This window comes from Balaenoptera musculus, chromosome 6 (assembly GCF_009873245.2).
Source record: "Balaenoptera musculus isolate JJ_BM4_2016_0621 chromosome 6, mBalMus1.pri.v3, whole genome shotgun sequence".
NCBI classification, from domain to species: domain Eukaryota; kingdom Metazoa; phylum Chordata; class Mammalia; order Artiodactyla; family Balaenopteridae; genus Balaenoptera; species Balaenoptera musculus.
In genome coordinates this window covers 95,411,835-95,436,345 of record NC_045790.1, presented here as the reverse complement: position 1 = coordinate 95,436,345, position 24,511 = coordinate 95,411,835, and the positions used below count along the sequence as shown (strand labels likewise).

At 39.3% G+C, this 24,511-nt stretch overlaps 1 protein-coding gene across 2 annotated transcripts in view; it reads right to left on the bottom strand.

The window, feature by feature from the left end:
* Window positions 1-24,511, bottom strand: part of SNX30 (sorting nexin family member 30) — a 104,016-nt gene that overhangs the window by 25,609 nt on the left and 53,896 nt on the right. Inside the window, exons 3-6 of one of the 2 annotated variants that reach the window (XM_036856178.1) lie at window positions 21,497-21,607; window positions 9,607-9,765; window positions 5,537-5,732; window positions 3,940-4,139 (exon numbers count right to left, since the gene is read on the bottom strand). In XM_036856178.1, coding sequence (XP_036712073.1) covers window positions 3,940-4,139; window positions 5,537-5,732; window positions 9,607-9,765; window positions 21,497-21,607 — 666 coding nt within the window. The remainder of the gene's footprint in view (window positions 1-3,939; window positions 4,140-5,536; window positions 5,733-9,606; window positions 9,766-21,496; window positions 21,608-24,511) is intronic. The other variant, XM_036856179.1, reaches the window with a different exon arrangement.

The following is a 24,511-nucleotide window of genomic DNA, read 5'->3' as shown; positions in this document are numbered from 1 at the left end:
TGCCATTGGTAATTTGATAGGGATGGCACTGAATCTGTAGATTGCTTTGGGTAGTATAGTCATTTTCACGATATTGATTCTTCCAATCCAAGAACATGGTGTATCTCTCCATCTATTTGTGTCATCTTTGATTTCTTTCATCAGTGTCTTATAGTTTTCTGAGTACAGGTCTTTTACCTCCTTAGGTAGGTTTATTCCTAGGTATTTTATTCTCTTTGGTGCAGTGGTGAATGGGATCGTTTCCTTAATTTCTCTTTCTGATCTTCCGTTGTTAGTGTATAGGAATGCAAGAGATTTCTGTGCATTAATTTTGTGTCCTGCAACTTTACCAAATTCATTGATTAGCTCTAGTAGTTTTCTGGTGGCATCTTTAGGATTATCTATGTATAAAATCATGTCATCTGCAAACAGTGACAGTTTTACTTCTTCTTTTCTAATTTGGATTCCTTTTATTTCTTTTTCTTCTCTGATTGCTGTGGCTAGGACTTCCAAAACGATGTTGAATAAAAGTGGAGAGGGTGGACATCCTTGTCTCGTTCCTGATCTTAGAGGAAATGCTTTCAGTTTTCACCCCTGAGAATGATGTTTACTGTGGGTTTGTCATATATGGCCTTTATTATGTTGAGGTAGGTTCCCTTTATGCCCAGCCTCTGGATAGGTTTTATCATAAATGGGTATTGAATTTTGTCAAAAGCTTTTTCTGCATCTATTGAGATGATCATATGGTTTTTATTCTTCAATTTGTTAATATGGCGTATCACATTGATTGATTTGCGTATATTGAAGAATCCTTGCATCCCTGGGATAAATCCCACTTGATCATGGTGTATGATCCTTTTAATGTGTTGTTGGATTGTGTTTGCTAGTATTTTGTCGAGGATTTTTGCATCTATATTCATCAGTGATATTGGTCTGTAATTTTCTTTTTTTGCAGTATTTTTGTCTGGTTTTGGTATCAGGGTGATGGTGGCCTCGTAGAATGAGTTTGGGAGTGTTCCTTCCTCTGCAATTTTTTGGAAGAGTTTGAGAAGGATGGGTGTTAACTCTTCTCTAAATGTTTGATAGAATTCACCTGTGAAGCCATCTGGTCCTGGCCTTTTGTTTGTTGGAAGATTTTTAACCACAGTTTCTATTTCATTGCTTGTGATTGGTCTGTTCATATTTTCTATTTCTTCCTGGTTCAGTCTTGGAAGGCTATACCTTTCTAAGAATTTGTCCATTTCTTCCAAGCTGTCCATTTTACTGGCATAGAGTTGTTTGTAGTAGTCTCTTAGGATGCTTTGTATTTCTGCGGTGTCTGTTGTAACTTCTCCTTTTTCATTTCTAATTTTATTGATTTGAGTCCTCTCCCTCTTTTTCTTGAAGAGTCTGGCTAAAAGGTTTATCAATTTTGTTTATCTTCTCAAAGAACCAGCTTTTAATTTTATTGATCTTTGCTACTGTTTTCTTTGTTTCTATTTCATTTATTTCTGCTCTGATCTTTATGATTTCTTTCCTTCTACTAACTTTGGGATTTGTTTGTTCTTCTTTGTCTAGTTCCTTTAGGTGTAAGGTTAGATTGTTTGAGATTTTTCTTGCTTTTTGAGGTAGGACTGTATTGCTGTAAACTTCCCTCTTAGAACTGCTTTTGCTGCATCCCATAGGTTTTGGATCGTCATGTTTTCATTGTCATTTGTTTCTAGGTATTTTTTGATTTCCTCTTTGATTTCTTCAGTGATCTCTTGGTTATTCAGTAACATATTGTTTATCCTCCATGTGTTTGTGTTTTTTACATTTTTTTCCCTATAATTTATTTCTGATCTCACAGCGTTGTGGTCAGAAACGATGCTTGATATGATTTCAGTTTTCTTAAATTTACTGAGTTTTGATTTGTGACCCAAGATGTGATCTATCCTGGTGAATGTTCTGTGTGCACTTGAGAAGAAAGTGTAATCTGCTGTTTTCGGATAGAATGTCCTATAAATATCAATTAAATCTATCTGGTTTGTTGTGTCATTTAAACCTTGTGCTTCCTTATTAATTTTCTGTCTGGATGATCTGTACATTGGTGTAAGTGAGGTGTTAAAGTCCCCCACTATTATTGTGTTGCTGTCAATTTCCTCTTTTATAGCTGTTAGCAGTTGCCTTAGGTATTGAGGTGCTCCCATGTTGGGTGCATATATATTTATACCTGTTATATCTTCTTCTTGGATTGATCCCTTGATCGTTATGTAGTGTCCTTCCTTGTCTCTTGTAACATTCTTTATTTTAAAGTGTATTTTATCTGATATGAGTATTGCTACTCCAGCTTTCTTTTGCATGGAATATATTTTTCCATCCCCTCACTTTCAGTCTGTATGTCTCCTTAGGTCTGAAGTGGGTCTCTTGTAGACAACATATATGTGGGTCTTGTTTTTGTATCCATTCAGCAAGCCTGTGTCTTTTGGTTGGAGCATTTAATCCATTCACGTTTAAGGTAATTATCGATATGTATGTTCCTATGACCATTTTCTAAATTGTTTTGGGTTTGTTTTTGTAGGTCCTTTTCTTCTCTTGTGTTTCCCACTTAGAGAAGTTCCTTTAACATCTGTTGTAGAGCTGGTTTGGTGGTGGTGAATTCTCTTAGCTTTTGCTTGCCTATAAAGCCTTTGATTTCTCTGACAAATCTGAATGAGATCCTTGCCAGGTAGAGTATTCTTGGTTGTAGGTTCTTCCCTTTCATCACTCTAAATACACTGTGCCACTCCCTTCTGGTTTGTAGTGTTTCTGCTGAGAAATCAGCTGTTAACCTTATGGGAGTTCTCTTGTATGTTATTTGTTGTATTTCCCTTGTTGCTTTTAATAATTTTTGTCTTTAATTTTTGTCCATTTGATTACTATGTGTCTTGGCATGTTTCTCTCTGGGTTTATCCTGTATGGGACTCTCTGCGTTTCCTGGACTTGGGTGGCTATTTCCCTTCCCATGTTAGGGAAGTTTTCGACTATAATCTTTTCAAATATTTTCTCAGGTCCTTTCTCTCTCTCTTCTCTCTTCTGGGACCCCTATAATGCGAATGTGGTGTGTTTAATGTTGTCCCAGAGGTCTCCTAGGCTGTCTTCATTTCTTTTCATTCTTTTTTCTTTATTCTGTTCCACAGCAGTGAACTCCATCATTCTGTCTTCCAGGTCACTTATCCGTTCTTCTGCCTCAGTTACTCTGCTATTGATCCCTTCTAGTGTATGTTTCATTTCAGTTATTCTATTGTTCATCTCTGTTTGTTTGTTCTTTAATTCTTCTAGGTCTTTGTTAAACATTTCTTGCATCTTCTCCATCTTTGCCTCCATTCTGTTTCTGAGGTCCTGGATCATCTTCACTCTCATTATTCTAAATTCTTTTTCTGGAAGGTTGCCTATCTCCACTTCATTTGTTGTTTTGGGGTTTTATCTTGTTCCTTCATCTGGTACATAGTCCTCTGCCTTTTCATTTTATCTGTCTTTCTGTGAATGTGGTTTTCATTCCACAGGCTACAGGACTGTAGTTCTTCTTCTTGCTTCTGCTGTCTGCCCTCTCTCCAACTACTTTTAAAATTTGTTTTACTTTCCAAGATTTCCTCAACCTCATCTTCCAACTTTACTTTTCAATTTTATTTCAGCAATCATATTTTAACCTCCAAGAGCTCTAATTATCCAATTGTTCTTTTTCCACAACATACTGTTCTTAATCAGCAGATGCTATATCTCAAACTCTCAGAGAACACTAATAAGAATCTCTTCCAAACTTTTTTTCTTTCATTTAATTCACATACTTGGTTCACCATGTGTTCTTTTTACATGTCCATGAGGTCAGTCCACATGTCTGATCCTGCCCACCCAGGAAGAAGGAAATCTGTACCACATGCAAATAGGCAAGAATCAATTACTTTTTGATTAATGACTACAACAAAGGAAGTACCTAAGTACACAAGAAGTGAGTCAGCTTACCTTCATGGAGTCAGAGTATAAAATATATTCCCTGAGCACAGGTAGAAAGTCTTCTGTCATGTCCTCTGTCAGCTCTTCCAAGGCTGTAGAGCAGTTGCCGATGCAGGCTGACACACCCTCCAGGGGCTCAGCCAGCTCCCCCTCTAATGCACTCCATGTGGAGTACACAGGCCCATATTCTCTCAGCTCTACAAGGTACTCTAAAGGAAAAAGAGAAACCAATTAAGATCTGGCTAGGTAGCAATCACTGGTATTACTGCCTCAATAACCAATGCAGCCAAGAGCTCTCTGAGTATGCTTTCCCTTAAACACAACACTGTTTATAACCAATTTTTTTAATCTCCAAAAGCTGATACTACAGCTAACACTATAACATCAATCAACTCTACTCCATAATAGGAATGTCATGCCTCTGGATAATGGGGACCACAATGCCTTTGGGGGAAAGTGGTGGGAGTTACATCTACCAAATACCTTCCTAGAAACCTACTCATCTACCCCTACAGTGAAGCCATATTTTAACAGGCAATGGAGGCAGAGTTTCATATAGGTTTAGGGGGGGGTGTTTTTAAAAATTAAAAAAAAATCAGTCACAATGGAAAAATAATGGAATTTTAGGAAACACTTGATACAAGAAATGTGGTCTTACATAAGCAGACTCACTCTCTCACTCAGGGGTCACCCCAACACCTTGGTCCCATCAGAATTTACCCCACATGATCTTTAGGTGTAGATGGTACCTAAAGCCATTTCCAAAACCTGCAGGCCCTACAGGATACCAGCAGCAGGTAAAGGAGAATTAAAGCACAGGGAACAAGGAAAAATGTAGTTTGATTTCCCCCACAAAAAAACCTGGCCTATCATTTGTCACCAGGATTCTTGCCATTACAACAAAATGTTGTTGCCATTTTTTTAGTAACCAATGGATGGCAACTACCGGAGAATCCTTCTCTATGTGTTTCACATCACATGCCAGCATGATCATTAACACTGTTCAGGTCTATTTGGCCTACACACGTGTAAGAAAACAAAGGGCCCCAACATTCTGGGACACAAAAAAGCAAGTGGCCATGAGAGGGGTGGGGAGGAAGTGGTGGCAACAACCAGGAAGGTTAAAGAAAGGCCTCATAACTCCCTGGGTCAGGAAGAGTGGGTTTGAAATGAAGCAAGGGTAGGCAGGTGAGTCAATTTCAAGCCTGAAGGCTCATTAGGATCGTAACTTTGGCAAACACTGCTCTCATTTTGAACCATCTTTCTGCCAGAAAAGATACTTAAGTTTATTTTTTAAATGATCACTGCTATGGATGAAGGGAAGTTGAGCGAGAGAAAAGTGGAAAAGCCTAGAGGCTGAGTGGTTGTTTGCTATGGGGAAAGCAAACACAAGGATGAAATGCAGGGCAAGGGACGGGGTGCAAAATTTTACTCTGGTCACAACTACCTCCCCCGCTCCTTGTATTTATTTATTAGTTTTATAAGCAAAATGTGGCCTGGTTCTGCTGCTCCAGCATTTCTGCATTTTGATTCTGCTTGGCACAATGAATGCCATTTCTGCAAACGTGGTCCCTGGGCCTGATCAAGAACTCGACAGAGAGCTCACCTATTTCTTCCTTGATGATCCGCTGGGCTATTCGATCAATGGTTCCCAGCTTGAGCGCAAATGTGTCTAAGTACTCGCCTATGGCTGCAAACTCAAGAGGCCGACTCCTCAGCTTGTAGCCGCCAGTGACATGCTTGACCGACTCACCCACTCGAGTCAGCAACGCCATCCCTTGCTTCTTATGGGCATTCAGGTCCTAAGGATGACATGTGAACAAACAAACTCAAAGGGCTCAACTGCTCACGTGGCCAGGACTCGTAAGCCAACTCCTTTAGGCAGTTTCCTTTTGGAAATGGAAGACTCAGAAAATAAGGAGGTGAGTTAGGTTAAGGCGCTCACCACACACACACACACACACACGTCTCCTCTCCTTGCCATCACAGCCATCACACAGCCATCACAGCCACCACGCTCACACTCCTGCACCTTTACGCCCAGGTCTCTTTATACAGAGCTGGACTCCTACCTTTCCAATCAGGTTCACTCACCCAGCACACCTTCCTTTAAACGCAACTGTTTAAATACAAGTTTTTTAAAAAGTGTCCCTTTCTCCTATACAAAATATCCTAAATTGTCTTTAGGAGCAAAATTCAAGAGCTGAGATTCATTCCATTCATTTATTTATATCCTAACCAAAGCCATATAAGGGAAGTAGAGGGTGGGAAGCAGGAGACAGTGACAGGAAAGGCAGTGCTACAAAACCCAGGCCAAGGATAGATGCTGCAAATGACAAAACATTTTACCCTGGATTTCTTGGTCGAGGCATAAATGGGAAATACGTTCAGCTGCATAATCCACTGAACTGAAACCTGAAAAGCATATTAGTCTGCCAGGTAAAATAAATGTCTTCCTATCATTAAACTCTAAGGGGAATCTGCAGTATCTTCCCGTTGTTCTATGTCACTTACTTTAATGGTGCCTTCAAAAGTGGTTTTACAGAAGATGCAGGTGTCTGTTCCTTATGTCTACCCTCGATACTAACAGAATGATAATTCCTAGTCCTAGAGGGGCAGGTCTACAGGGAGAGAAGGGAACACGGCACAAGACCACTGCTTTCTGGTGACCTCGCCTCATGTAGGGATAGAGCAGAGGCTAACACAGCTGTCTGACAGCCCCTTCCCACGTGACACACCATCCCAGGCTCAGGTCTCCAAAAGTGCCTGAAATGTAGATCCCTCCTGATTTCACGTCCTTCTCCTCCATGCAGCCAAGGCCTTCACTTCTGCTCTTGATTCTGCCCTCTCCTGTCCACACTTCCCCCACCAGCCAAGGCCCTTGCCCTCTCAAGCATCCCTTCTCTCCTGTCTATAATTTCAATTTCTAATCCTTCAGCATGTGAAATATATGTGAAGCTCACCGATCTTAAAAATGGCAGCAACCTCCTCTAAGCTCCCTCCTCCATCTCTGTCCTTCCTTTCTGTGCCACCTGCCTGAGACAAAGTTCTAAAGATCCCATCTCGGGGAATTCCCTGGCGGTCCAGTGGTTAGGATGCTGCGATTCCACTGCAGGGGGTGAGGGTTTGATCCCTGGTTGGGGAGCTAAGATCCTGCATGCCACAGACAAAGAAAAAAATTTTTAATCAAATAATGATCTTATCTCCCCTTCTAACTTCATACACTCTAGATAAAAGCATCCCCGTAGGCACCAGGCTTTCACAAGACCGTAACTGGAAGCCCTGGAGTTCTAGGAATTGCTCCATAGACAATGTTTTTTTGGATCAGGGTTCGATCCAAATGGACTCACTGGACTGCATAAACTCTACTTCAAGTAGCACTTTACAAAGAACCCCCAGTTAACCAAGTTCATTAACGTGTTGAGTACAGTTATTTAGTCGTACCTATCTGACTGCTGCACCCATTCTGCCAACGATGAAAACACTGATTTGAACACAGCTGATACTAAGCACCCTCCACCTCCCCCAGCATCCGTGGCTTCTTCTTAAGGACCCTTCTAATTTGTGGTAAGATCATGTCATCACAAGGAAGAGGAAAGCTTCTGCATTCACTATGGCAGAGCATGTCAGTGGCTTATCTAAGGACAGGACCAAGTTATTCAAAGCGTTTTAAAAGAAAAGATGGGGGTATGGGGTGGGTGAGATGGGGAGTTATTGTTTAGTGGGTCCAAAGTTTCAGTTTTGCAGGATGAAAAAGTTCTGGAGATTAGATGTACGACAGGGTGAATATACTTAACATTTCCCAACTGTACACTGTAAAGTGGTTAAGATGGTAAATTTTGTGTCATGTGTATTTTCCCACAATTAAAAAGAAAAAAAAGAAAAGATGAGGTTATTTAGTGCATTTGCTTCAGCAAATAAAACTGAACTAAGGCAGGAAGTTGTTCTTTTTAAACAAGCCAACTCCCCCGTACTCACTCACCTCAAGTTAGATTTTGATTAAGACTTTGAAGGGCTTTTAAAAAAAAAATCAGTTAACTCTGATGATAGAAATCAGGATACTGTTTAACCTGGGGAGGAGGGGGGTGGTAGTGATTGGGAGCAGAGATGAGAGAGGCTTCCAGGGTGCTGGGGATTTTCTGTCTTGATTGGGTACTGATTATAAAGGTATGTTCATTTTGTGATCATTTATCGAGCTGTGATTTGTATACTTTTCTGTATGTATGTTATACTTCAGTAACAAAATTGAGCAAATTAAAAATAAAATCAGTTCATATTGCCTGGTCCACAGATGAACACCACATATACCAAAAAAAAAATAAATAAAAAACAAACCACCTTTCGTACTTATTCTTTACACAAATTCCTAATGACCGGGGGTCCAAGCTTTCTCCTCCTTTGTCTCTTTATTCAATAAAAATGACGAAACTTGAGGGCCTGTCTGGACAACGGACCACTAATCTGGGTGAAACAGTGAGCTGCACTTTTGGAGAACAGAGTGGATTTTACTTTGTGTAGTCACTGGAAGAACTACGTCCGAGGAGCAGTTCACCAGGAAATACTTACTTTTAAAAAGAACACAAGTTTGACCTGTGTGGGAAAGGCTTCCAGGAAAAAAAGAAGAGGAACAGGAATGTCATCAAGGAGGCTAAGTGCCAACTGAGGTCTAGGAAAAAGTAAAAAAAAAAAGAAACCACAGCACTGGAGGACTTTGCCAGGTGGCTCTTATGTCCCGGAGAATGGCATCCCCTCCAACGTCTTTACGGCAACTGATGTTGTCTGTAAATATTTCTCCATTTTGCCATTTTGAAAAAGAAAACTGGAAAGTACCTGGGCCTTGATACCCTTGCCAACATGGAATGAATTACCTATGGCCTGAATGTGAGAATAGGATACATGAAAATAAACAGATGGGGCTGGAGGGAAGCTGGCACAAGAGTCTGAACACGAGCTCCCATATCTGCAGACAATCAGAGTCGAGCACCTCAGGTTGCCGGCCAGTTCTGCCAACACGGAAGTTCAGAGAAAAGTCAGGGGCGCCAACTTGAGTTTGAATACATAGAATCTGGCAGCTGTGTAGGCCCCAACTATTTCCCTGGCAAGTGCTTGGAAAATGCCCACCGGCTAGGAACTTGGCTGCGGGCAAGTAATGCTGAACTACTCTTGGTCAGGCAGTCCGTGGAAACTGTGGCCTCAGGAGCCACACTGACCCTATTTCACATCCTAGGGATACCAGCTGAACTAGTACACACGCCCTGAACTTTAGTTTCCTTGTCTGTGAAATGAGGCTATGAGCAAATACTCACAGGGTTCCTGTGGAAAATGTGCTTACCAAACACTCGATAAACATTCTTTCCCTTTCGTGCCCACCGTTGGTCAGAATGGCCTCACCCAGTAATATCACCGGTAAGTGTGTAGGGAAACACTTATCTCTGCTTTTTGGTAAGTGAAACTATTCTAACTTCCTTGACTGTTGCAGGGGGATATTTCTCCTAAATTCTAACACGGAAACCGTGCCAGGGCAGATGAGCACCAGAAACAAAAACAAAAGAAACAAACCCAGAGCAATTCTATGACACCCACTACAGGGGTGGCTTGTGAGAGATCAAAACAGCTTTTAAGAAAGAGCCCAAAGAATGCTAATCTGGGAGAGGAGTATGAAAAATTCTGCCTTACCTTAGCAGTGAGGAAAACATTAAAGTGTTCATTGAAAGAAAGCACAGGATGATCCGTAATTCTTTTCAGGAATTTATCCAAAGCTCTTCTTCTGGTCTCCACAAACTCTTCTGAAAAACGATCCACAACACCTTTCACCACAAACTTCTCAGGAAGTGGCTACGATGACATGAACAAAAATATTCAGAGTAATTGATAAGAAAGTGCAAAGAAAAACCAGGCTAGCAAATCAGTCCTAGGACCCATCTGTCAAGAACAGTCTTTCTTCATCGGTCAGATCTTTATGTAGTCATCAGTATAAATATTTCTGAAAAAATACCAATGGAGTAAATCACAACTACCCTGTCAATTTTATAATACAAGAAATGAAACAGTAGAGCATGGTCCCTGGAACACAGAAAACAGTCGGTTAACATCTACCGGTAAATCCGATAGTATAGTTATCTTTACATTGCTTGATGCACAGGTGATATAATGGGAAAGTTAAGGCAAGATAAGAAAGAAAGGAAAGGAGTCAGACAACATCAGCCACACAAAAATTTATTTAAATATCTTAAGATCCTACTCCCAGTTCAAGGGGTAAAAGAATTTGGTGAATGAAAAATTAAGTACATTAGGGAAACCCATGTATCTAAAAAAATACCTTTTCTAAGGCAATTTTTTTGTTTAGGTTTATGCTTAAAGGTTCTTAATAAAATAACTTCCTTTACTCCTCACTCAAATAAATCTCTCCATCGTATTTACTCTGAGCCAATATTGTCGGCAATTTAAAACTACCCGGCTTCCAAGGGATCTTTGAGCTTTAACCTATTTCCGTAGCAGCTTGATTAAAAGGCCTTCCTCGTTACTGCCACCACAGGGAAAGAGAGTATCTGCTAATGCACAATTTGAAAATGTTTTGGTTATGAAATATTAAAAGAAAATTTATATTTTAAAAAGGGCAAACGACCCAGTAGACATTTCTCCAAAGAAGATGTACAAATGGCCAAAATGCACATGAAAAGATGCTCGACATCATTAGTCATTAGGGAAATACAAATCAAAAACACAGTGAGATAATCATTAGAGAAACTCAAATCAAAACTACAATGAGGTATCACCTCACACCAGTCAGAATGGCCATCATCAAAAAATCTACAAACCATAAATGCTGGAGAGGGTGTGGAGGAAAGGGAACCCTCTTGCACTGTTGGTGGGAATGTAAATTGATACAGCCACTATGGAGAACAGTATGGCAGTTTCTTAAAAAACTAAAAATAGAACTACCATACGACCCAGCAATCCCACTACTGGGCATATATCCTGAGAAAACCATAATTAAAAGAGACATGTACCACAATGTTCACTGCAGCTCTATTTACAGTAGCCAGGATGTGGAAGCAACCTAAGTGTCCATAGACAGATGAAGGGATAAAGAAGATGTGGCACATATATACAATGGAATACTACTCAGCCATAAAAAGAAACGAAATTGAGTTATTTGTAGTGAGGTGGATGGACCTAGAGTCTGTCGTACAGAGTGAAGTAAGTCAGAAAGAGAAAAACAAATACCGTATGCTAACACATATATATATGGAATTTTAAAAAATAAAAATAAAAAAGTTCTGAAGAACCTAGGGGCAGGACAGGAATAAAGACGCAGACGTAGAGAATGGACTTGAGGACACGGGGAGGGGGAAGGGTAAGCTGGGACGAAGTGAGAGAGTGGCATGGACATATATACACTACCAAATGTAAAATAGATAGCTAGTGGGAAGCAGCCGCATAGCACAGGGAGATCAGCTTGGTGCTTTGTGACCACCTAGAGGGGTGGGATAGGGAGGGTGGGAGGGAGACGCAAGAGGGAGGAGATATGGGGATACATGTATATGTATAGCTGATTTACTTTATTATAAAGCAGAAACTAACACACCACTGTAAAGCAATTATACTCCAATAAAGATGTTAAAAAAAAAAAAAAAACCACAGTGAGATACCACTTCACACCCACTAGGATGACCATAATAGAGACAGAGAAAGACAGGAAAGGAAAGAACAAGTGTTGATGAGGAGATGGAAAAACTGGAACAAGCATTTAAGTCTGCAACCTCCTTAAACTCTGTAATATGTCAATACAGAGATTTTTTTTTTCTTGTAAGTTATAGACCCCCAAGCGCGCACACACACACACACACACACACACACACACACACACACACACACACACACAAATGTTGAAATAAGATACAGGAATAAGGACTTACGCAATGTGGAATCCTAAGCACTTGGAGTGAGAAAGCCAAGAAGCAACCCAATTTATAACACAAAAGCTTTCAAATATTTAGGAACTGGCAACACCAGCACTGCTGGAAAGGAAGCACTTGGGTATGAGAGAATTCAACAGCCTCGACTTGAAGAGCTTTGGGAAGCCCGTATGTTTTAGATCTCAAGAGTAAAGACTCTGCTGGGTGCCACCTTTGCCTCCATGCCTCAAGTGGCTGTAGAGAACAGCCCCCTCCCCAAAGCTAACTATTCCATCTGTGTCCTTGACCCATTAGTTCACTATCATGCACCTGTCACCATCAATTAATTGTACCTTCTCTACTGTTTATCTTCAACATCTCCTCATCCAGCTCTATTCTGAGTCTATAGAAACATGGTTGGTTCTCTTTGTACCTGAAGAAAAAAAAAAAATCTATCTCTTGACCTTACATCATCTCCACTCTCCTTCCTGTCTCATTCAACCTTTTTGAAAAGAACCATTTACATTTACTTCCACTCTTTCCCTTGATTTCTCAACCCCCAACCTTACTTCACCCCAAAACGAAGCCATCATTGGTACTGCCTTCAATGCTGCGTTTCTCTGCCCTATCCCCTGCTTCAGGCAGAAACCGCTCTTTTAAAGATCATCAGTGACTTTGTAATTACCAAACCCAGTGGATATTTTTATCTCATGAGTCCTGTTGAGCATACTCTCATTTGCCTATGCTGAACAGGACTTAGGAAAAAGGCCTAATGAGCAAATAAGTAGTTAGGTATGCCTCATTTCACGTAACAGATAACCTTCTGAAAAGAGTTATCCATTCTTCAGATTTAGTACATTGAACTTTGTTTAATGAATCAGGGAAGCTTGCTATTTAAAGGAACCCTGGGGTGAATCCTTCTGCAAACAGAATTTCCTTCTGTAATAAGCATCATTATTGCCAAATGTACATGGCTTCATAAATTTGTTTCTTCCTATTTCAAGCTTCCTTAAAGGGATATACCTACTCTCTGCCTCACCCTTATAATTACCTTCTGGGTTGTTTATACATAGGAATCTGGATTGCTGGTGAAATCAAGGGCATCTACACTCTGTAAATGAAATAATACAAGTGAAGAAAGAGTTCAACACAGCTCCCAGCACATGGTAGATATGGAATGAATGCCAACTATTTGTATTAATTGGTAAATACTGAGAACAGTATTTACCAATTACAGAACAGAACACTAGCTATCTATTTTACATTTCGTAGTGTATATATGTCCATGTCACTCTCTCACTTCGTCCCAGCTTACCCTTCCCTCTCCCCATGTCCTCAAGTCCATTCTCTACATCTGCATCTTTATTCCTGTCCTGCCCCTAGGTTTTTCAGAACTTTTTTTTTTTTTAGATTCGGTATATATGTGTTAGCATACAGTATTTGTTTTTCTCTTTCTGACTTACTTCACTCTGTATGACAGACTCTAGGTCCATCCACCTCACTACAAATAACTCAATTTCGTTTCTTTTTATGGCTGAGTAATATTCCATTGTATATATGTGCCACATCTTCTTTATCCATTCATCTGTCAATGGACACTTACCTCACTACCCCTCTACCTCACTACAGCTCATATTGAGCTACATGAGTTTCTTGTAAATTTTGGAGATTAATCCTTTATCACTTGCTTCATTCGCAAATATTTTCTCCCATTCTGAGGGTTGTCTTTTCATCTTGTTTATGGTTTCCTTGGCTGTGCAAAAGCTTTTAAGTTTCATTAGGTCCCATTTGTTTATTTTTGTTTTTATTTCCACTTCTCTAGAAGGTGGGTCAAAAAGGATCTTGCTGTGATATATGTCAAAGAGTGTTCTGCCTATGTTTTCCTCTAAGAGTTTTATAGTGTCTGGCCTTACATGTAGGTCTTTAATCCATTTTGAGTTTATTTTTGTGTATGGTGTTAGGGAGTGTTCTAATTTCATTCTTTTACATGTAGCTGTCCTGTTTTCCCAGCACCACTTATTGAAGAGGTTGTCTTTTCTCAATTGTATATTCTTGCCTCCTTTATCAAAGATAAGGTGACCATATGTGCATGGGTTTATCTCTGGGCTTTCTATCCTGTTCCATAGACACCTTGATATTAATCACTGAGACTGATTTTGGACTTTTGACTTCCAGAACTACAAGATAAAAAATTTTTGTTGTTTATGTCACTTCTTAAAAATAAAATCACCTGGTGTGAGGATGAGGGAGTGGGTAAGGACAGAGATGAAACAAGATTGGTCATGAGTTGGTAAGTGCTGAAACTAGGTGATGAGAACATGAGGGCTCATTGCACTGAATCTCTCTGCTTTGGTATGCTTGATATTTTCCATAATGAAAAAGTTTTTTTAAAACTATATATGCATATATATATTGGAACCTTCAAATAATCCTATCTGCAAAGCATTACAAGAACCCACTAAATATTTCAAGGTTTAATCTTAAAATATTTACATTTTATAGCACTTGATACTTTGGTAAAGCACTTTCACATATATCATATTTTATATTAGTTTATAAGAAAGTATTTTATAATCTATGAAACAAAAGTATAGTAGATTGTCCCAGAAAAGCTACTATTTCTGGGTGGGAAATCTGGACAAAGATTTCATTTGCTCAGTCTTGATATGTCCCGTTTCCTCTTGCCAGCTTTTAAACTGTTTCTTCTATGCAATTCAACAAATATTTACTGCATACCCACTACATGACAGAAAACTAGTTTTCCTGTTTATATCAAACTAACAGAAAATATTGCTTCTAACCAAAAACAGTAACAAATAAATTAAAGAGCATCAAGATTAAAAGGAAATCTTGCCATCTGCAACGACATGATGGACTTGGAGGGTATTATGCTAAGGTAAATAAGTAATACAGAGAAAGACAAACACTGTATGATATCATTTATATGTGGAATCTAAAAAATACAACAAACTAGTGACTGTAACAAAAAAAGAAACAGACTCATAGATATAGAGAACAAACTAGTAGTTACCGGGGGAAAAGGAAAGAGGGGAGAGGCAATGTAGGGGTAGGGGATTAAGAGGTACAAACTATTATGTATAAAATAAGCTACAGGGATATGTTGTACAATTTAGGGAATATAGCCAATATTCTATAATAACTATAAGTGGAGTATAACCTTTAAAAATTGTGATCACGACATTGTACACCTGTAATTTACATAATATTGTACATCAACTATACTTCAATAAAATTATAGGGATAAAGTTTTTTTGTTTTTTTTTTTAAAGAACAGTCACAAAGCCTGATTTAATTCAGGTACTGTAAAGTTCAACTAATGATTCACTATTTATTAACTTACCTACTTGGTAAGCTAAAAGCATATATATTTAACAGTACAAAAAAAAGGAGCCAACTAGAAAGTGAAGTTAGACTTTTTACTGATTATTTCATATTAAGAAAAACAAACGCTGCATTACAAATTTCTTCCTATTAATTCCCATGAGTTTACCACTACCCAAAACAAAACTGGGTCCATAATAAATACAAATGCATCCTTCCAGCAAAGCTCCCTTCATAAAAACTGAAGCAAACATTAAATTTCTAAGTGAAATTAAAAACTAAAGACTTTAATAAATGTATTTGCTTCATCTTCAAAATGTGCATCCATTGAGACATGAAATCTCTCTGCTGTGTAATTATTTGTGCCCCAGTAAATGAAGCGGTGTTAAAACCAACTTCTGAGACAAAAAATAAATTAAAAAGCAAAAACCACGTCACAATGAAGACTCTCTGGTGGCTCCAACTATTAGATTACAAAGAAAAACAAGTGAATTGCCATTATGAGATGACAAACATAACACATCCAGCACAGTTCTAGTTTTAGGTTGGCATTTGAAGAACATATGATTATTTCTTTCTGTTTTTAAAATTCCAGAAAAACAAAGTAATATAAAAAGAGAAAAATCTGTTGCAGCACCAGAAAATATAAAGGTACTGTTAACAGGACAGAATTTGTTAAAGACACAAAGCAGAAAAGATTGGATTGAGAGAAAAATCAATCAGTATCAACCATTTGGTGACACTACTCAGGCAAAGGAACAGTCGGCTTAGGAAGTAAGGGGTTGAATTTCCCCAGTAGAGCCCCAGAAGCTGCCAAGTTCAGAGGCATAGGGGCTGGAAACAGGGCAGGTCTCAGGACAGCCAATGGGGAGACGCAAATGAAAGAACTTGGGGCCTCCCCAGAACCACAGTCTGGCTGGCTGTTCACCTACAATTTCACATGGCTCAAGTGAAGCTCAAAAAAAGTGGGAACTTTATCTCCATGCTTATAACGTAAGCAATAGACTCTGAAAGCTTAGGAATTCTCACATTTTTAACCATAGCTAACTAAAATTGGCAAAAAGAAAAACCCACAAAAAAACCCCAAGAACTCACCACCACCCCCCATTTTCCAACTGATTCAAAAGATTCTAAAGTTCACCTGAAATATAAAACGTGCAAATAGCCAGAAAAACTCGGAAAACAAAGACTACTGTGGGCATAGATGGGGACCTATCCAACCAGATGATGAAACATTCTGTAAACTTATAATAATTCAGTAGTGTAGCAGGGACACCACACGAAAGAGAAAAGAGATCGATGAACCAAAATGTTCAGAAATAGCCCCAAAATGTACAAATCTAATGCATGACATAGTCTAATACACAAACTATTACACTGGTGATTGATCACTCCTAAATGGTTCTGGAACAACCCACCATCTGAAAAAAATAAGATCCTCCCATCTCACATCAGAAAAAATTCTAGATTTAAATATAAAACATGAGGACAGGGCTTCCCTGGTGGCGCAGTGGTTGAGAATCTGCCTGCCAATGCAGGGGACACGGGTTCGAGCCCTGGTCTGGGAAGATCCCACATGCCGCAGAGCAACTGGGCCCGTGAGCCACAATTACTGAGCCTGCGCGTCTGGAGCCTGTGCTCCGCAACAAGAGAGGCCGCGATGGTGAGAGGCCCGCGCACCGCAATGAAGAGTGGTCCCCACTTGCCGCAACTAGAGAAAGCCCTCGCACAGAAACGAAGACTCAACACAGTCATAAATAAATAAATAAATAAATAAAAGAACATGAATTTCTTTGGAAAAAAAAACATGAGGACATAAAAGTAATAGAAGAAAATACAGAATATTTTTTTTTAACATCCTATCTTAGAAACAAGCTTCAAAGCCAGAAACTGTAAGGGAAAAATTAACTTGGCTGGGAGGGAAGGGATGTTATCTTTTATGGAGTCAAGTTGAAGACAAAAGACAACTAGAGAAAAAATAGATATTCTCAACTGGGTTAATTTCCTTCGCAGATATGGAGTGTTTACAAACCACTAAGAAAAAAATAGAAAAATAAAGAGGCAATTCATTAAAGAAATGCCAACATTCAATAAAGTCATAAGAAGACATGTAGCTTCACTGGTTAAAGAAATGAAAACTAACTGTATAAGAACAAACTCAAAACGGATTAAAGACCTAAATTTTCTAAAAGCTAAAATTATAAAAATTTTAGAAGGGACTTCCCTGGTGGCACAGTGGTTAAGAATCCGCCTGCCATTGCAGGGGACACAGGTTCGAGCCCTGGTCTGGGAAGATCCCACATGCCACAGAGCAACTAAGCCTGTGTGCCACAACTACTGAGCCTGTGAGCCACAGCTACTGAGCCCATGAGCCACAACTACTGGATCCGTGTGCTTAGGGCCCATGCTCCGCAACAAAGAGAAGCCACCGCAATGAGAAGCCCGTGCACCGCAATGAAGAGTAGCCCTTGCTCGCCGCAACTAGAGAAAGCCCGCGTGCAGCAACGAAGACCCAACACAGACAAAAATAAATAAATTATTTTTAAAAAGATTTTTAGAAGACAACATAGGTGTAAATCTTTATGACCTAGGATTAAGCAATGGTTTCTTAGCTAAAACACCAAAAGCACAAGCAAACAAAGAAAAAATAGGTAAAGTGGACTTCATAAAGATTTTAAAACTTTGTACTCCACAGGACACCATCAAGAAAATAAAGAGGGCTTCCCTGGTGGCGCAGTGGTTGAGAATCTGCCTGCCAATGCAGAGGACGCGGGTTCGAGCCCTGGTCTGGGAAGATCCCACGTGCTGCGGAGCAACTCGGCCCGTGAGCCACAACTACTGAGCCTGCGCATTTGGAGCCTGTGCGCGGCAACGAGAGGCCGCGATAGTGAGAGGCCCGTGCACCGCGATGAAGAGTGGCCCCCGCTTGCCACAACTAGAGGAAGCCCTTGCACAGAAATGAAGACCCAACACAGCCATACATACATACATACATACATAAAGAAAAAGAATGTAAGCAGACAAGAATATCATTAAAAAAAAAAATTAAAAAAAAAAAAAAGAAAATAAAGAGACAACACGTTAAACAGGAGAAAAATTTTGCAAATCATATATCTGAGAAGAGATTAGTATCTAGATTACATAAAGAACCATTTTAACTCAACAATAAAAAGACAACAACCCAATTTTAAAATGGGCAAAGGATCTGAACAGATATTTCTCCAAGGAAGATAATAAAGGTACATTTAAAAAAAAATTCAACATCATTAGCTGTCAGGGAAATGCAAATCAAAACCACAAAGAGATACCATTTCATACCCACTAGGGTGGCTATTATCAAAAGGAAAGATAATAACGGGTGTTGATGCAGACGTGGAGAAAGTGGAACCCTCATACACAGCTGGTGTGTATGGAAAACGATGCAGCCACTTTGGAAAACAGTCCGGCAGTTCCTCAAAAGGTTAAATATAGAGTTATACATGATTCAGCAATTATATTCCTAGGTATACACCCAAGAAAAATGAAAACATATGTCCACACAAAAGCTTGCACATGGATGTTCATAGCAGCATTACTCATAACAGCCAAAAAGTGGAAACAACCCAAATGTTCATCAAAGGTGAATGGACAGACAAAATACGATATATCCATAGAATGGAATGTTACTTGACAATAAAAACAAAGCACTGACATGTGCTACGACATGAATGAACCCAGAAAACATTATGCTACGAAAAAAAACCCAGTCACAAAAGGCCATTGTGTATGATTCTACTTACATGAAATGTCCAGAACAGGCACATCTATAGAGACACGTAGAGTAGTGGTTGCCAGGCAATGGGGAAGATAGAGGATTTGGAAGCAACAGGCAAGAAGTAAGAGGTTTCTTTTGGGGGTGATGAAACGGTTCTAAAACTGATTGTGCTGATGGTTACACAGCTCTATGAATACACCAAAAGCCCTTGACTTGTACATTTCACGTGGGTGAATTGTATGGTATACTGAATTATACCTCAATAAAGCTTTTAAAAAAAAAAGAAATGAAAATTTAAACAATAATTATGTTACATGTTTACTGGGTCTCCATCTGATAGTTAACTCCCCTGGGCAGGAGTCCCTTGTCTATCTTATTACCCTTCACCTTCCCAAGGGCAGTAAAAAGGCCTAGTAAAAGGACCAAAGTCGATTATTAATAACAGACACCTCCCAGCAAAGCTGCTGTAAGACGAATTTCTTTGGGGGGAAAAAAAAGTTTGTTTGCAGTCTGACTTTCATATTTAAGTCAGAGATGCTCTCCTACATTAAATCTCTCTCCACCGCAGATATGCACTAAGAATTTATGAAGAAATTTAAGTCTCTAGATGCTTCTACTCACTGCTTTTACCCAGACCACAGGAAACCAGACTTAAAGATACTCTGGATCCACCTTGGGCATTCTGGACACTTCCATTCTCTCAGTTCTGGCTTCAGTGTCTATGCATGAGTCTACTATGTTTCACCAGCAGGTGTCGCTGTCTAACCTTTGGTCTTTAAGTACCAAACTTCACGTACTCCTAGTTGCCAGGAAGTGGTGCATAACTCCCCTTATGCATAGTGTGGGCTACACATAAAGAGCAACTTCCTTCCAGTACAGTATGGAGAGGGAGAGAAAAAAGAGTAACTGTACAGTGGAAAAACCTGATAAGCACTATCTCAAGTCAGGTAATCAAGGTTAACATCAACAGTGATAAATACTGTAGATGATAGTATATACCCCTTATATGATGTAATGAGAATGGTACTTTACCCCTGTGCTTTTCCTCCTCAAAACACATCACCCCAGGCTAACTATGAGAAAAACATCAGACAAATCTCAACGAAGGGACATTCTACAAAATGCCTGCCTGGTACTCCTCAAAGCTGTCAAGGTCATCAAAAACCAGGAAAGCCTGAGAAACTGTCACAATCAAGAGGAGCCTGGGACCAAGTAGACATGACAACTAAATGTAATGTGTTACCCTGGATGGGATCCTGGAACAGGAAAAGGACATTAGGCAAAAAATGAGGAAATCTGAATAAAGGACTTTTAGTCAAAAATAATGTATCATTACTGGTTGATTATTTGTGACAAATGCGCCATACTAATAAGCAAAACTGGGTGTGGGGTCTGTGAGAATTTGCTGTACTATCTTTGCAATAATTCTGTAAACCTAATACTGTTCTAAAATAAAAGTCTGTTTTTAAAAAATTCACTAGCTGCCAGTTTTGCCAAATTAAGATTTTAAGGAATAGTTCCAACTGTTTAAAACTATAGTTTCTTTTTTGGCATGTTTTTAAGTGATCAGAAGACAGAAAAGCAAAACTTCAGGCCTGGAGAGCAGAGGGAATAGATTGGGGGGTGGGGGGCGGGGGCGGTGGTTTCCCTGAGAAAGAATGGAGCCCCAGGCAAGACCCATCATTCCCATCACAGCACTAGCAACATGGCCACTTTTGTCTTGAAAACTAAGAAAACTGCTAGTGTGTTCACAGCATATTCAGCCTTTTCCAACCATGAGGGGAAGACTGGAAGATGCAGTGGTAGTAGGAAAACTGGCAGTGCTAAGAAGTTATCCAGCCAAGGTTTTTACTGAAAGATAAAGCCCTGCTGAAGAGTTTTATGACCCAAATTGCCGTAAAGCCCCAAAGCCCAAGAAACATCTGAGGTCTAAACAGTTATTTATATTTTTTAAAAAAGTAGAGAAGTACTCAATACATTTGTTGATTTTAAGTAGTCTTTTAAATTTTATTTGCTCTAGTCTTGTTTTTTAAAATGTGCAGCTAAAATAACAAATAAATAGTATGCTTCTTCAATAAATAGAGTCAACTGGCTTTTGGTTTGTTTTCTTAAAGGAAAAACTGTGGTTGAGTGGATTGTGTGCTAGATTCCTGCTCTCAGAATTACCCATGTCTAAAGAAAGCCCAGCCAGCTGTAATCTGAGACATCTTTCTCCACCTGGGGGCAGCTATCCAAACCGCAAGAATGGAGTCTAGGAAGGGTGAAACAGTCTTTAAGGAGGCAGCAAATGAGAATTAGGACTCTCCATACCTCAAAAAATTGTTATAATAAAAGTGAAAATCTATCCCAACCCACCCAAGAAACAAGCATACTGTATAGCAAATCAGAAATCAAAACCCAAAAGGTGAACTGTATTATACAGCATCCATAAAATGTACATTTGATGGGTGAATCTGGTATGAAATGTAAGGTAGAGTTCGTCCATAGTTTAAAGGGTGAGAGCTGAGTGAACACCGTCAGGAAAGAGAATGCAGGAAAAGTGAGTAACAAGCTGTACTGACTTAGTACCTACGGGAATGAGATGAGTGGGCTGGGATTCTTCCAGTTTGTTCCTCAACCAGTCAAAATCCTGGTATCTTCGACGAACAGAATATTCTGGCAGGTCAAACTCCACCCGAGTACTCTGCAAATGAGGACAGTGGAACAAAATCAGGGTAAGGGAAGAGTAGCATACCTTGGCAGAATGGAAGGAAAAAAGCTCTCTTTGAATAACCTGGGCAAGAACACACTTTTCTTCCACCAAACGCACCAGCCAAATGGCAGGGCTTACCAACACAGAATGACAAGTCCGGGCCACGGGGTCCAGTTAAAAATTTCAAGGATCTAGAATGAAAATGTTGAGGTTTCATTTCCCCCTATCTCAGGAAATGGAACTATCCCTCAGAATTGTCCTTAGAAACATTTGATTCATTTCCTCCAAGTTTAACTCTGAGAATTGCTTTTAGCAGAATAATTCCCCTGAGGATATTGCTACTGAATCCAAATCTGTGAATCTGTTAAAAAAAAAAAAAGTCTCCACCTTCTGCTAAATATGCTGACAAGTTTTGCCAAAGGCAGAGGGGAAACAAACAAAAAGTAGAGATAACAGATCACCTGCTCATTTAGGAACCAGATTAGATGAAAACAGAAAAGGTTTTGCCCACTCTTCCATATTCTGCCAGGACCATAAGCTTGAAACTATATTGTATTTTAGATGATTTTTTAAATCTAGAAGGAAATAATAGTAAAATATCATTGTATTGCAAAAAAAAAAAATTCCCTGAATTTAAGTTTTCTGAAATATGATTGCAACACTTTGATAACAAAAACCAATATTAAATAAAATTAATTTATACCAAAGCAGGATTTTTATACATTAATTTGTCCAAACCAAAATTATGTCTCAGATAAGCCATTTTTCCCTGTGAGGGTACCTACCGACTATACGACGGTCACAGTTCTCAGAGGTTAAAGCACAAGACAAAAATGGTTTAAACTACATTTTATAAATTTATTGAAATCTTTCAAGCCAAAAGTCTGTTTAAATCCATGGAACCAAGAAAATCTTAAAAACACATGAACAAGGGACTTCCCTTGTGGTGCAGTGGTTAAGAATCTGCCTGCCAACGCAGGGAACACGAGTTCAATCCCTGGTCCAGGAAGATCCCACATGCCGCGGAGCAACTAAGCCTGTGCGCCACAACTGCTGAGCCTGCACTCTAGAGCCCATGTGACACAACTACTGAAGCCCGCGTGCCTACAGCCTGTGCTCCGCAACAAAAGAAGCCACGGCAATGAGAAGCCCGCGCACCACAGCAAAGAGTAGCCCCCACTCGCCACAACTAGAGAAAGCCCGCGCACAGCAACGAAGACCCAATGCAGCCAAAAAATTAATGTTTTAAAAGGACAGTAACTTAAAAAAAAACAAAAAACAAAAAACACATGAACAAGAGTCATCCATCAAAGCAGCAGCCAGTGAACAGCTTTGGCATCAAAAATTATGATTTCATCCTTCCCAGAAGCCAGGCTCACGGTCTGAGCAAAACTGTGCAGTTAAAGGACTTAGTCTTGGACTAAACCGCAACTAACTCTTTCTGCCTCTTCTCCCCTTTTCAAAGTTTCACACACCGGCATACGCCCATGAAACACAACCTTCCCGTATGATGCAGGGGTAGGGGTGGGAAGACATGGGGAAATTTGTTTAATTTAGGCATTTGTGATTTATTAGAAGACTCCCCAATGGAATTAGCATTTTAGAACTAGAGAGAGAGAGAGAGAGAGAGGCAGAGAGAAGGAAAAAAATAAATAGAATAGTTAAATCCAAATCACTACTGATGAATCTTTAGGCATAAGGGTGGCAGAAATATTGGCAGCAGTAGCCTGGCACTCCTCCTGAGGCAGGGGCATGAGCAGTCCTAGCATCCCTGAGATGCCACCAAGCCTCCCGGAGCCTCAGTTTCCTCAACAGTAAGAAGGCAGTTTGGAAGGGACATTCCTCAAGACCACACGGAGTCCCCCAGCAGATTCTGTCTGGGGACTTGTCGATGATTATGGGCTCAGGAAAGGTCTATTTTGAAGGGTGACAAATCAATGCAACTCACTTTCACTGTAAACAGAACTAATAGAGGGCTCTACTTTCTGCCCTCTTCTGTCACATGATATCCACTGGTTGTTCCTCTTTACTATGGCTTGCAAAACCACTTCATTAAATTATAGTCTATGTAACATTTCTACTCTAACTTTGAAATCAATCTTTGGTAACTACAAAAAGCAGTATGTATGATAAAACACAAGTTTTGTTTCTGCTGTAACCAATTTTACTTTCGAGCAACTGCTTTTTTTTTTCCTTCTATTTATTTAGGTTAGACACACTTATTTAAAAACTTCAGGAAAATTAAAGAAATAAAAAATAAAAGATCAGCCATAATCCCTCTAAATGGAGATAAATGCAATTAATATTATGGTTTATATCTTTCCATGTTTTTTTCTATGCACAGTCACTCATATTTTCCTATGTCTCTTTAATATATCTTGGACATCTTTCTGTGTCAGTAAGTTCAGATCTACATAATCATCTTTAACACACATGGATATACCATAATTAAACCAAATCCCCATTTAGGTTGTTACCAATTTTTCGATCAATAAACCATACTACGGTAAACATCACTGATAATCCTCTTGAAATTACCAAAGAATATACATGAAAGATGAAAGAGTATACGTATCTTTAATCGACAAATTGTTTCCAGTTATAGACTGATTTATATTCTTAGCATATAGTCTCAATACTGGTTATCTTCGATGGAAGTATAACTGAAAAATAACATGTCATCTTTGTTTTATTTTTGTTTCTTTCGTGATTGTTGTTGTTGAACATCAAGTGTTTGTTGGCTGTATCTTTTTCTTCTTTTGTAAGAAGTCTTTTTTTATATCTGTGAGTCTAGTCTTTTCCACTTGTGAAAGCTCTTTATAGCGATCTACCTATCATAATTGCCAAATGGCTTTTATTATACAGAATTTTAAAATTGTTATATAGTCAAATTCA